General features: G+C 45.6%; 1 protein-coding gene across 5 annotated transcripts in view; it reads left to right on the plus strand.

The window, feature by feature from the left end:
- The window catches only part of atat1 (alpha tubulin acetyltransferase 1), a 67,982-nt gene that overhangs the window by 12,748 nt on the left and 40,432 nt on the right, over positions 1–14,802 (plus strand). The window contains exons 1-5 of one of the 5 annotated variants that reach the window (XM_072550156.1): positions 717–739; positions 6,466–6,526; positions 8,307–8,398; positions 11,236–11,293; positions 12,986–13,099. In XM_072550156.1, coding sequence (XP_072406257.1) covers positions 6,506–6,526; positions 8,307–8,398; positions 11,236–11,293; positions 12,986–13,099 — 285 coding nt within the window. In that variant the 5' untranslated portion in view covers positions 717–739; positions 6,466–6,505. Of the gene's footprint in view, positions 1–716; positions 740–1,612; positions 2,330–6,462; positions 6,527–8,306; positions 8,399–11,235; positions 11,294–12,985; positions 13,100–14,802 lie in introns of those variants that run through there. The other 4 variants (XM_072550154.1, XM_072550155.1, XM_072550152.1 and 1 more) reach the window with 4 other exon arrangements.

Consider the following 14,802-nt stretch of genomic DNA (forward strand, 5'->3'; position numbering starts at 1 on the left):
TAGAACCATTGAAACTTGTGATCACTGCCAATTGAAAGGGCAAGAGTACCAGATACAGGGGAACATCGCCATCTACATGTTTCTGTCCAAGCCACTCGCCATCCTGACTTGGAAATGTATTGATGTTCCTCAAATGTTGCTGGGTCAGAATTCTGCAATTTGCACCCCAGTGGCGTGAGAGTCAACCTTTACCTAACGGAGTTTAGAGGTTCAAGAAGGCAGCTGACTGCTACCTACTACTTACTCGAGGGTGCCGAAGGATGGACAATAAATGCTCACCCAGCCAGTGACCCACGTATCTTAAAAAAATAATTAAAGATTTTCAATTGTTGAGCCATCCCATCCTGACCTTGCCCTGACCTGCCTTGTACAAGTGTCAACATTGAGGTTTTGCCCCTCGATCAGGAATGGTATCAGGGTCCATTAGTCAGCCCTGCATCCCAGGTGCCAGGACCGATCTGGGCGGTCCTAGTCTCTTACGAGCTGACGTAGTATGTTTGGGAGGCATGGGTTCTGGTTCAAGGTCACTATGTTGTCAAGTATATTTTAAGGTTAAGCATGAGAATGAAGCAGCTGTTCATTATTTTTTTCCCCTCCCTTGCTTCAGTCTTTAAAATCAAGTTGACTACTGAGTACCTCTCATGGTTCCGTTCCTGGGCTTAAATAATACTCAGGCCGTTCAAAGTCTTTGCAGGTCTAAACTTGTGTTAAGATATGTGCGAGAGGGCATGTTTTAAAGGTGAGAGCAGAATGATTTTAAAAAAGGCTGTGAGGGACAACTTTATTTTACATCTGCCAGAGGAAGTGGTGGGTGCAGGTACACTTAGTATTTAAAAGGTATTTGGATAAGTATATGAATAGGAAGTGGCCAAGCACAGGCTGGGGGTGAGTACTCTAGTTTGGAAACATGGTAGGTGTGGACTGGTTGGACCAAAGGGTCTGTTTGATACTCTGTGACTCTCTGACTGTCAGCTGGGACTCAGCGGGTGGCATTTTCACTCATGCAGTGTCGTACTGCAGAGCCATTTTCTCTGCAATACAGAGTGTTTTCCACTCTAGGGTGGGGGGGGGGGGGGGCGGGAATGGAATCGCAGGAGTAGGCCATTTGGCCCATCGGACTTTCCCCACCATTCAGAGTGATCAAAAGTTTTGCCCACCTATCCCCATAACACTGTATACCATTTTAAATCAAAAATGTATCGATCTCAACCTTGACAATACTGTCCCGCTCTGATAAAGAATTCCAACGATTTCCAACCAAAAAGATGTCAATCCTGAGGGAGCATTGCACTGTCTGAGTTTGGGGGTGGGTAGTTACCCTTTTGGGTAAGACTTTAAACTGAAGTGTTATGAATTTCCCCTCAGATGCATGTTAAAGATTCTGCGGGGGGGGGGGGGGAGGATTCTGTCTAACCAGGGCCTGGGTCTCAATCAATGTCAGAAATGTTTTTCAAAAATAACAGTGACCTGATCATTATATCATTGTTGTTTGCAGTGTGGAAATTGGTTGGTGCATTTCCCAAATTGCAAAGGTGATGACGTTTTGAAAGTACTTGGTTGACTGTAGAATGTTTGAGATGGCGAGCAGGGCTTTAGAGATGTGGGATCTTTCTATCTGCCTCTGTGCTGCTCATGTGAACAATTTTGAAATGTTCTGGCTGAGTGCCTGTTGAGGCCAGTCTGCACAAACCCCCACTTCCCTGGCCTGTGACAGCTGCAGCTTGAATTGTTGTTGCATTACCTGCCAAAAATATTAAAATTAGCCTGAGCAGAGCAGGCGTAAGCACACTGTCTCGATTGTGGCTGCTCCGAGGAATTTACACAACAGCTGCTCTTCATTCTTCACAGTGTGATCCCTGGTTTAAGAAGGAAACCTTAACACTGGTTTTCCATTCAAAATTCTCACGTTTCACTCTTCCAATTAGCAATCTGTTGTTGCTTCCCCTCCTTTCCACCCCAGCACTGGCCAGCACCATCGAGTCATTGAACTATGTAAACTCTGCCTATGGGAAGGCATTGGTTTATGTGAGAATTTCACTGGAGAAGTAATCCAGAAGCCCAGGCTAATGTCAAGGAGGTAAAAACAATGACTGCAGATGCTGGAAGCCAGATTCTGGATTAGTGGTGCTGGAAGAGCACAACAGTTCAGGCAGCATCCAAGGAGCTTCGAAATCGACATTTCGGGCAAAAGCCCTTCATCAGGAGACTTGGGTTGCAAACTGTGAAATTTAATTTGAAAAAAATCTGGATTAAAAAGCTGTTGATTATCACGAAAACCCATCTGGCTGACTCATGTCCTCCAGGGATGGAAATCTGCCCTCCTTACCAGGTGACCCCTGACCCAGATGTGGTTGCAATGTGGGCAATGAGGGATGGACAATAAATGTTGGTCTAACAAGTGATTCCTACCTCCTGTGAAAGAATATCAATTAAAAATATTCCGTTGCGTGTTTCTTGACTGAGGTAGATCCAGTTGCCTCATGTTATTATTCGAGCATAGGCTCCTACACCCACCAACTCCAGCGAACTGCGAGTTTTTTATTCACTCAGGATGAGGGTATTGCTGGCATGTCAACATTTATTGCCCATCTCTAATTGCACGGAGGGCAGTTAATTGCTGTGGGTCTGGAGGCCCGACCAGGTAAGAACATTAGTGAACCAATGGCATTTTCCAACACTCGACAATGGATTCATGGTTGTCATTATAATTCCAAGTCCAGATTTTTATTGAATTCAAATGTCACCATCTGCCATGACAGGATTCGAGTCTGGGTCCCCGGAACATTGCCTAGGTCTCTTGGTTAACAGTTCAGCAGTAATCCCACTAGGCCATCACCTCCCCTGATTGAATACCTTTCACTGTTGCTTCAACTTTCTCACACTCACTAATCGATGTTCTTGTTACCTCACCATGCCTGATGTTGATCCAGCTGCCTGACACCCTCGCTCAGTAACCCTTCTTCCTAACTCCCTGCGTTACTGTCAATACCAGTATTAATCCAGGCTCCCTTGCACTGATCTGACTAGGAGTCATATGGGACCGGAAATGCGAGCTCTGTTTTTCTCTCCACAGATGATGCCAGACCTGCTGAGTTTCTCCACTGCTTTGTATGTTTATTGTGTTCAGTAACTCAGTCGGTGGTTTTGTATGTTTCCGGTATGCATTAATCATCCTGTTAGTCGGTTAGATGTTGGAAGGTTCTTCACATTGCCAATTTACTATGGAAAAGGATAATGCTGGTTTCTTACAAAATGATATGTAAACATCACCTTTTCTATCCAAGTTAACTCCTAATCTCCCAAAAGTGTTGGTTCTTTATTCCCTTCTCACCCAAGTGGCCATAAAGCTATCGCCTAAATCTTGATAGAATGAATGTTTTATTTTTACCATCACCCAAGTTGACAGCAGGATACTGAATGTGACCAGAAATCATTGCCTGAGTTTGTGTTTGTGTGTCTCTCCTTCTCCTGCCCCCTCCGTTCCAAGAGTATGGGATTATTCCAAACGACATTGGCTAACTTGATAAAGAGCAATAGAGATGTTTTAGTCTGTCTGGCTCAGAGGTTTAACTAGCTCAATCATTACAGGTGGGAAGAGACAGGGAAACTTAGTCATAGAGATGTACAGCATGGAAACAGACCAAAGGTTGTCCATGTCTGTCCATGCCGACCAGATATCCCAACCCAATCTAGTCCCACCTGCCAGCACCCAGCCCATATCCCTCCAAACCCTTCCTGTTCATATATCCTAAGCTTATTTTTGAATTTACAGCACAGAGATAGACTCTTCAGCCTTTAATATCTGGTCCTGGGCCACCTCCATCACCAAACCCTAACCACCTGACGCCTTGGGACCCTGCAACCACATGGGATCAATGTGAATTCCACCAGTTTCCTCATTTCCCCATCTCCCTTCCCCATCTTATCCCAGATCCAACCTTCCAGCCGCCCTTTTGAATTGTGCACCGTCTTTCCCATCTATCCGCTCCACCCTCCTCTCCAACCTATCACCTTCTCCACCACCTTTATCTGCCTGTTGCGTTCTCAGCTACCACCTCCCCACCCCTACCCCAGCCCCAACACCTCTCATTTATCTCTCAAGCACCCCCCATCCCCACCACAAGCCTCAATCCTGATGAAGGGCATATGCCCGAAACGTCGATTCTCCTCCTCAGATGCTGCCTGACTGGCTGTGCTTTTCCAGCATCAAGCACTCGACTCTGATCTCCAGCATCTGCAGTCCTCACTTTCTCCTCCTTTTTAATATCTGTCGACTGTTTGAAACGGTGATCCATTTGGTCCTGCTGTCCCCACCCTGCTTTATCCAAATACTCTGGCAAATTGTTTTGATTTGATCTATTGTCACATGTACCCAAGTACAGTGACAAGTTTTGTTTTGTGTGGAATACAGGCAGATCGCACCACACGAAAGTCACGGAATGAATCGCACAGAGCGAGGAATACAAACTTAACGACCGCAAAGCAAGTGCACAAAGCCAGATCGATATAAGATTTGAAATTTGAGCGATCTATTCAGAAGTGTAATGACAGTGGGAAAGAAGCTGTTCGGTACAGGTGTTTAAAGTACATCTGTACCTTCTGCCTGACGGAAAAGGGCGGGGGAGATTATAAACCGGGGTGGGAGGGGTCTTTGATGTCGGCTGCCTTACAACGGCAACGGGAAGTATAGATGGAGTCCATGGATGGAAGGTTCTGGGCAAATGACCATGTGTTACCTTTAATTCAGCTACTTATTAAGAAAGATCACAGACAATCAAGTACTGAAACAATAATTCAAACTTTATTGCATTGGTAACCAAATGTTAGACCCCTCAAGTAAGTATAAACCTGTGATCCAACTCAGCTGTTACCTGATTGAAGCCCTGGCCAGATTTCACCATTAATCAACAGTGACCTGTCATTGGAAGTTTCCAGGGTTCGGTCCTTCTACACTGCTGTTCTTCAAACTTCTGTTAAGTTGTTCTGGTGTTTGATTTTTATACAGGTTTTCGTCCTTTGGTCTCTGAGGTGATTTATTGACTTTTCTTTAAAAGTCCATCCATACAAATTGTTGCAAGTCTGCAGCTTGCCACCTTATCCAAAGTAATTTCTTTTGTTTCTTGTTGTATTTGGCCTTAACCATCTATCTGAAGGCATAGCTTTTCTGTGATTCAGTCCTTAAATTCTTCCTTATGGGAATAAAACATCCAGTTTACCAAGCAGGTCTCAAAGCAATTTTATCTACATAGCCTCCACTCCCAAGACATGGCTAATTGCTTTCAATACCTGTATAGGTTTGTCCTTGTCCTATTAATAGTTTGTTCCAAACAGAGTTATTGCTGACTGTTTCCATGGGTTTATTTTTGTTGATTCATTCAATCCGTGAACAGTTAAGGTTCTAAAGTCTACAATATTACACTTTGCTCTTGACGAATTCATCCAGTTCCCTTGTGAAAGTCACAATTGAATCCACTTTTCCAACTTTTCAGGTAATTTACTCCATATCATCATCAGGCATTACTTTTTTTTAGGAAAAAAAAACAAACTCCTCTCCCTTTGCAGTAAAAACAGAAAATGCTGGAGAAATGCAGCACATCTAGCAACCTCCTATGGAGGGGGGGGGGGGCACAGTTAACACTTAAGTCCATTTATTCTTCTTTTGGAACTGAAAGGGGCTGGAAATTAATAATTTTTATGCTATTGACAAAGAGGGAGGAGAAGCCAGTGAAACAGGTGGTGAGTGAGCCAAGAGGGGGAAAAAAACAGGGCTGTAAAGAAGAGATTGAGATGCAAAGTAGGTATTAATGGTAGCTTTGACTAGAAGCAAATAGACCTGATCTGGAATCAAAACCAATAAGAGACAAACAGGACATGGGTTATTCATGGGGTGGAGGTAGTCGTAATCAAGGTTGAGGACAGTATTCATATTCTGAAGTGCTGAACTCCATGTCAAGTCCTGAAGTCTGGAAAGTGCCTAAGCAGAAAATGAGGAATGGTTTTCCTAGCTTTTGTTGAGCCTTTGCTGCTACGCTGTACTAAGCCGAGAATAAAAATGTTAACATGGGAGCAAATGATTTATTGAAGTGGCGAGCAACTGGAAGGTCGGGGCTGTACTTAAATTCTTGTGTCAATTATCTTAAATCTGTATTGAATTAAATCTTTGATTATTGTTCTCTTAGTACTGAAAGCCATTTCTCCCTAACTCTACTATCAAACCTATTCATGATTTTGGCCACTTCTATTAAATCTCCATTTCACTTTCTGCTCTTAAGAACAGCCCCAGCTTCGCATTTTTCCACATTAGCTGATGTCTCTAATTCCAGTTGCCATTCTAGCAAATTTCCTTTGCACACTACCAGCTTTGCTTGGAGTGGCCTTAAACTCGTCCAATTCCTTGTCCTGCCCATCTTGGAATACAAGAGCTGATTGTTGATGCTGTGATTTTTTTTTTCTTTGCCCCAGCAGGGCCACCCTTGAGTATCAACTGGCGACAGTGTTGGACAAGATGGGAGAGGCTTCAGCTAAGGTAATATCTACAATGTCTTTGCCCACATCTTCTCGATGTGCCTGTGATCTCTAGGAAAGCCCTCGTGGCTACCCAGATATTTAGAACCCAGACCCCAGTCTAGCAGTTGTTGTGTTGAGCACGTTTTCAGTATTAACTGAATGAGCCTAGAGTGCTGAAGTTTAGCATTTAGTCTAATGATGATGTTGTTGGGGATTTTACAGTCTTAGGAGAAGCTATTTTGTCTGGTGAGGTGTGTTTTAAAAGTAGGGGGGCAAAACCTTTCAAAATCTTAACTTCTGGGATGAAATCTGGAAACACTTCCCTTATTCCAAACAACTCGGGCACTGGAGTAGACCGGTGAAACTGTCGCGACTGCTCTTAGAGGATGGGTTGTGGAATTTGGAAAACCCCTTTTTAATTGAAAAAAAATCTTGAATCGTACAATTCAGCGAAAATTTCAGAACTGCAAAGGATAGCTGGTGATATTAAGGGATGTAGCGTGTAGGTGTGTCCATTGGGAATGGGGATGAATAGCTGTCTCCTGCTCCTCTGTGGGGTCCCAGTTGCTCTCCCTAGCTCTAATCAGCTGACTTTTACAACAAGTCGTCCTTGACCTCGCAATGTGCCTGTTTGTAATACTCAATCAAGAACGACTCCTTGCTCTGGAAGAGCTGCAAGTTTTGGTCAAACCAAAGAACTTCATTCCCTAAGTCGATGGCATTCTGCCCACCATAAGAGGAAGGATGAATTGGCCTTGAGATGTATTGTAGGTTTGCAAGAATGATATCAGGGGTTAGGTCATGAGGAGAGATTGTACAAATTGGCCCTGTTTTCTCTAGAATTGAAGGGGTGACTGATCGAAGTCTTGGAGATATTAACAGGAAGAGACAGGGTAGATAAAGATAAACTACTTCCACAGGTTGGGGATTCTAGAACTAAAGGGGCATAGCCTGGGAATTCGGGCCAGACTGTTCAGGAGAGATGTTACGAAGCGCTTTTACACACACGGTGGGCGGCACGGTGGCACAGTGGTTAGCACTGCTGCCTCACAGCGCCAGAGACCCGGGTTCAATTCTCGCCTCAGGCGACTGACTGTGTGGAGTTTGCACGTACTCCCCTTGCCTGGGTGGGTTTCCTCCTGGTGCTCCAGTTTCCTCCCAAAGTCCAAAGATGTGCAGGTCAGGTGAATTGGCCATGCAAAATTGCCCGTAGTGTTAGGTAAGGGGTAGATGTAGGGGTATGGGTGGGTTGCGCTTCGGCGGGGCGGTGTGGACTTGTTGGGCCAAAGGGCCTGTTTCCACACTGTAAGTAATCTAATCTAATCTAAACACAGGGTGGGAGAGGTTTGCAACTCTTCCACAAGCTGCAGTGGATGGTGGATCAGTTGTTAGTTTTAAATCTGAAATAGATATATCTTTTGTTAAGCAAAGGGTTTGAAGGGTTACGGGCCAAAGGCAGGTCCATGGAGTTTGGCTACAGAGCAGCCACGATCTCATTGATGTGTGGATCAGACCCTAGGGGCTGAATAGCCTACTGCTGTTTCCAAGTTCTCCCAGGCACAGTTGATGTTTATTGCGGTGTGTCTCCCTAGGAACAGTCAATAGAGCACAGATTCTTGCAATAATGCCATTTTCTATATTTACCGATTTAAAGCCCTTTCTTTTGGGGAAAGAAAACAACTGAGCGTGCTCACTGTTTCTCAGCACCCTGTGCATGCAGTGTTTCTGGGCACCGATCGGCCACTGTTTTGGAAGTACTGGAATGGCTCTGTGCGTTACATTCCTGTTTCCGTTGGCAGGCCCAGCAGTTGTCTGCGCCGATCACCAGTGCCTCACGGATGCAGAGCAACCGGCACCGGCTGTACCTTCTGAAAGACGGTCTTGCTAATCAGTAAGTGGGCACCTCCGCGGTGGTTCTGTACATGAGTCTGCCTAGGGGGGGAGCATCTGCAACTTACCACGTGTGTGGAGGGGATGGCAATTTGCAGCTGGACCACAGTCTGTCTCTTTCGGGAGTGGGAGGGGAGGTTGTGCTGGAGGGAGGGGGTGGTCAGATGGTTGCTTGGGGCAGGGCATTTGTTGAACTCTTGGACACCGACATGTCTCCCTCACGAAGACCATTTTCCTGTGCTCAAGGTTCTTCTGAGTATATTACCAGGTGAAGCAATGTAATTATTTTTTATGCATTGGTGGGACATGGCCTTCTCTGACTGGCCAGCGTTTTATTGCCTGTCCCTAGTTTGCCCCCTTGAGAAGGTGGGGGTGAGCTGCCGCCTTGAACCGCTGCAGTCCACCTGCTGTGGGTTGACCCACAATGCCCTTGCGGTGGGTTGACCCACAATGCCCTTGCGGTGGGTTGACCCACAATGCCCTTGCGGTGGGAATTCCAGGATTTTGTTCCAGTGGCAGTGAAGGAATGGTAATATATTTACAAGTCAGGATGGTGAGTGATTTCGGAGGGGAACTTGCAGGTGGAGGTGTTCCCGTGTATCTGTTTCCCTTGTCCTCTTTGGTGGATGTGGTCTGGAAGGTGTTATCTGAGGATCTCAAGGGAATTGTTTCATCACGTGGGCCACTGCAGCCAAGGTTGATCCCACCCTCACTGGCCCTGCTCTTATCTACATCAGATGGCCCTAGTCTACCTGCTCTGACCCAGGTGGGCTTGCCTGCCCCCTCTTACCCATTACCAGGCACGCTTTTCCAAATCCCCACCAAATCACCTCTTGTTGCCCACAGGCAGCAAAGCCAGTGGCAGCACTGCAACTGCTTCCTTTCTGTGCAGCCATGGGCTGTATGTGAGACCCCCCAGACTTTGTGTGGTCCCAGGGGGCTGCATTATCAATGAACGGTTTTGCTTTAAGCACTTTGAGATACCCAGAGGTTGAGAAAGATGCTGTGTAAAAGTAAGTCTGGCTTAGTTTAGGCTGCAAAAAAAGGTTTCTGAAATCCTTTAGCGCAACTGATCATAGTATCTATTATCTAGAATTTTGCCAAATGTATTTGAGGATATTCCTTGGGTAGGGGCAATTTTAATCATTTGGGAGATTCATCTGATCCATCTCACCATTAGTTACTACAATGCAGAACAGAATAAGGATTTCACACGATCCCACCAGTTCTGTGATGGTTGGGTTGGGCTAAAATCCCTCCGAGAGTGTGTGTTCCACCTCTAGCGCGCTCATACTTTGTTTTTCGCTCTTCTCCCACCACCGTTCCAATATTGTCATATGGTCTGAGTTGTGACTAGAGGGGTTTGGAGTTTCTGGCTGAGAAAGGCAGGAGCTGAGAGTTAGCTTTTCAGCGGGAAACCAGACGGATGTTAAACGCAAATCCGAACAATAACTTCTTATCGAATTGCCCAGGTCAGATGTGGGGTCTTTCGTTCAAACTAGTGAAAGGTATGTTTATCTTAAACTTGTCATTTGGGATGGTTTCTTGTACAAAGATTAATCAGCTGTAGCCTGCAGGATAAATTAATGGTGGTGAAGCCTAAGAGCAGTGGGTTCCACAATTGGAACCGTGCTGGATGAAAGGACTATAGGGAGCCCAGTGCCTTTCCTCCACTCTGCTGGTGTTGTGGCCTGTGACTTTCTCGCCTAACCTCGGGGATGAGATTCTGATTTCAATTCCGAGTAGAGTCTGTGCAAAATCCCAGTTCCTACAGAGGCTGGATAATTGGCCAGTCCCTTTATTTTAAATCACTGCTCACCAAATCCTTTTGAGACTATGTCCCCTCTCAGAAGCTTGAGTGCGGCCATAACCCCAGAAGAGGGTGGAGCTGAGAGAGTCAAGTAGAAGAGAGGGTTGTGCGAAGGGAGACATGGGACAAGAATAATGTAGAACCTGGCGAAGGAGTGTTTAAGTTGAAAAGTGTTACATGTGCCTTTTCACAGGCCTCCTCTGTCTGTTAATGCCATGAGAGTCATTAGAGTCATAGAGATGTACAGACCCTTCAGTCCAACCCGTCCATGCCGACCAGATATCTCAACCTAATCTAGTCCCACCTGCCAGCACCTGGCCCATGTCCCTCCAAACCCTTCCTATTCATATACCCATCCAGATACCTTTTAAATGCAGTAATTGTACCAGCCTCCACCACTTCCTCTAGCAGCTCATTCCATACACACACCACCCTCTGCATGAAACAGTTGCCCTGAGGTCTCTTTTATATCTTTCCCCTCTCACCCTAAACCCATGCCCCTCATAATTTTGTAAACCTCTTATCAGGTTGCCCCTCAGCCTCTGCTCCAAGGAAAACAGCCCCAGCCTGTTCAGCCTCTCCCTATAGCTCAAACTCTCCAACCCTGGCAACATCCTTGTAAATCTTTTCTGAACCCTTTCAAGTTTCACAACATCCTTCTGATAGGAAGGAGACCAGAATTGCACGCAATATTCCAACAGTGGAGTAAGCGATGAATTCAAAGGGCCCTTGTAGCCAGTAACATTGAGTCAAAATGCAGAGGAATTCTCTGCTACCTTGGTGCTCGTGGCCCCCACAGTTTGGGAGGCCCTGCTGTAAATACTGTGTGAAAAGAAAGTTAAAGTACAGGAGCAGGAGTTCCAAAGTGTGTAAAGTTTGAGGAAAGACTTGCTCTCGAGGAACTGCAATAGCTTGGCTGTTTGTGAAGGAAATGTTTCCGGGGCGGCTGCATCACCTGATTTGTATTCATGTTCACCTCTCCTGAGCTAATGATTGGCTGACTGTGACCTAATGTGCTCTCTCTGCAGTGGAAAGGGAGCCGCTATTGGTTTCCTGAAGGTGGGCCACAAGAAGCTGTTTGTGTTGGTGAGTGTTCCCTCTCGTTCTTTTAACTAAAGTCTGAGTGCAGCAATTGCAGCATTGGGTAAGTTTACTGCAATGTAATTTGTATGACTGTTCTGCATTTCAAATCCATCTCCTTTTCACTGAAATAAAATTTGGCTATGTAACAAGGTTTTAAAATTTTCAATATCTATCAGTCCGAACTCTTGTGGACTGTTTAATGGATTAATTCCTGGTATATTGCTTCAGTAGTGGCTGGTTAGAGTAGCGTTTGAATGTCAAATCCTGATATCAAACCAGATGACATGTCCTGGAATGTTATAAAAGCCCACCGCATTGATGTCCCTGTTGGCCCTATTTGTCACACATCGCACCGGTCCACGCTGATTCTTGGACTGCCAACCCCCTCCCACGCACACACGCACACACACGCACACCAAAGTTGCTTTGCAAGCTGATATGTGCAAAATAAATTGAGTCCACAATGGGGGCAGCATCCATCTGTTGTCCCCAGATCTTGCCTTAGGCAACCGCTATTGTACATCAGAACTAGAGTCTTGAGTCTGTTCAGAGACATATTTAGGTAATAGCTTCTCATCCGTCAACCCACCTTTGATCCAAGCCCTTACCCTTTCCTAACCAAAACAAAATTCTATTGATCTTGGTTTTGGCCTTTTTGAATTCCTGTACTTTTCAGTCTCGTCGATGTTTTTTGTCTCAACGTTTCATTTAATGCGTGCTCCACTGAAAAGGCCCGCATTTACTGCCCATCTTCAATCCCTCCTGAACTGAGTGACTGGGTCATTCCTGAGGCCCCACCGCAGAGTCAACCACATTGCTGTGGGTTTGGAATCCGGTGTAAGGATACTAGAGTTTTAGATTTAATATCTGGATTACTGTTTTGGGATTTGAATCCATATTCCCAAAGCAATAGCCTGGGCCTCCGGATTATTCACCCAATGACATCACTCCGTTGCCTCCCCTTATTTTGGAAGGGAGTTTCAGCTTTTCACTACCTTTGTAGTATGAAGAAAATTCTCCTGATAATCCACCAGTCTGAATGCCGAAATGGCCAAGCTCCAGTTAGAAAGGTTATGTTCTCTGTTCTGGTCTCCCCACTGGAGGAGATTGGGTAGATGGGAGAAATAATGTCAACTCCTTAATCAACTTGAACATCTCAATTAGATCACACCCTACTCTTCTGCAGTTACAGCACTAATCAACTCGCCTTAGCACTCGTCTCATCCCTCCAATGGACCAGACTGAGGCCTTTGGTCAGGCAGCTTTCCGGTGTGGTTTACTCCACTCAATGGAGACTTTCATTTTAATTCTTTCTCTTTGTCAGTGGGTGTCTTCACCTATCAACACCCTCCAGCTCCTAGAGTTTCCTTCCTACACCTCTCCTCCGCTCTGTGGTCCTCCTCCCCACTTGACCAAGGTTTCAATCTTCCTCCTCGTGTAGCTTTGTGATTTTTTTTTTAAACAAAAATCTGATAAAAATCTGATGAAACATCTTGGGGAGCTTCTGCTGTATTAAGAAATCTGTCCATAAATATAAGTTCTTGAGCTGGTTGCCTTCTGTTACGAGCTGTTTCCAGCTGTGCGGTGGTTGGGTCTTCTGCTTTGTCAGACAGCCGCTGTCCTATGTGAGGCTAGCACCCACTTTGTTGTTCAGTAACACTGTTGCTCTCTCTCTCTGTGCCTCTGGCTATGTAGGATGGGCGAGGTGCACATAATGAGATGGAGCCCCTGTGTGTCCTGGACTTCTATGTGCATGTGTCACTGCAGCGCCATGGTTACGGGAAGGAGCTGTTTGACTACATGATTCAGGTACAGACAGAAACTGTAACAGGTTCTACAGTAACCTTCCAAAGGGAACTGGGTATATCTTTGGAGGTAAGAACAAAATTGCAGAGATATTGGGAAGGGTCAGGGGAGTGGCACTTACTATGGTTCATGAAGGAGCCTGTACTGACTCCATTAGCAAAATGGCCTTTGTGCTTTACTGTACTTTTATTCCTGCGATTGCAAGACTTCCCTATGAGGGGGGGGGGGGATTGGGCTTTGTGATTTTTAACAAAAATCTGATAACACTCCAATGAAACATCTTGGGGAGCTTCTGCTGTATTAAGAAGTCTGTCCATAAATATAAGTTCTTGATTTGGTTGCCTTTTGTTACGAGCTGTTTCCTCATGTTTCGAAGAATGAGAGGGTGATCTATTTGAAACCTACAAACTGCTGAAAGGGTTAGACATAGAAACATGGAAAATAGGTGCAGGAGTAGGCCATTCGGCCCTTCAAGCCTGCTCCACCATTCAATATGATCGTGGCTGATCATACAATTTCAGAATCCCATTTCCACTTTGTACCCCTGGATCCCTTTAGCCGCAAAACCCACATCCAGCTCCCTCTTGAATATATCTAACAAACTGACCCCAACAGCTTCCTGTGGGAGAGAATTCCACCGGTTCACAACTCCCTGAGTGAAGAAATTTATCCTCATCTCAGTTCTGACTGGCTTCCTCCTTATTCTTAGACTGTGATCCCTCGTCCTGGACTTCCATCAGGAACGTTCTTCCCACATTTAACCTGTCCTTTGGGGCGGCACAGTGGCTCAGTGGTTAGCACTGCTGCCTCACAGCACCAGGGACATGGGTTCAATTCCCGCCTCGGGCAACTGTCTGTGTGGAGTTTGCACATTCTCCCCGTGTCTGTCTGGGTTTCCTCCGGGTGCTCTGGTTTCCTCCCACAATCTAAAGATGTGCAGGTCAGCTGAATTGGCCATGCTAAGTTGCCATAATGTTAGGTGCATTAGTCAGGAGTAAATGAATGAATGGGTCTGGGTGGGTTACTCTTCGGAGGGTCGGTGTTGACTTGTTGGGCCAAAGGGCCTGGTTCCATGCTGGAGGGAACCTAATCTAACCTAATCCCATCAGGAATTTCTGAGATCCCCCAGCCTCATTCTTCTAAGTTCCAGTTAGTGCCAGCTCAATCGGTCTAGTCTTCCCTCATGTTAGTCCTGCCATCCTGGGAGACGGGGACAGTCTGGTGAACTTTTGCTGGACTCCCTCAAGAGCAAGCATGTCCTTCCTCAGACTCTTCACAGACCAAAACTCTACACAGTACTCTTAAGTGAAGCCTCACCAGGGCTCTGCATAACTGCAGTAAGACAGTGGATGGGAATGTTACCCCTGGTTGGGGAGTCCAGAACCAAGGGGCACTCATTAAAAATGAAGGGGATGATATTTAGGGGCAGAATGAGAAGAATTTTTTTTTTAAACTCCAAGAGTTGTGAACTTTTGGGATTCTCTACCAGAAAACGACTGTGGAAGTTTAGTTTTTATCTAAAATAGAGATTGATAGATCGCCGATGACTGGTGGGGGGAGGGGAGGGGGAGAGAGTGTGGGTAAAAGGCATCAAAGTGTTTGATCAGCCAAGGACATATAAAATTGTGGAGCAGATTTAATGGCCTGAATAGTCTACTCCTGTTCCTTAGTTCAGTGATTGATTAAATTTCTTTCAGAGAAACTCC

The sequence above is a fragment of the Chiloscyllium punctatum genome, chromosome 30 (assembly GCF_047496795.1).
Source record: "Chiloscyllium punctatum isolate Juve2018m chromosome 30, sChiPun1.3, whole genome shotgun sequence".
Lineage (NCBI taxonomy): Eukaryota > Metazoa > Chordata > Chondrichthyes > Orectolobiformes > Hemiscylliidae > Chiloscyllium > Chiloscyllium punctatum.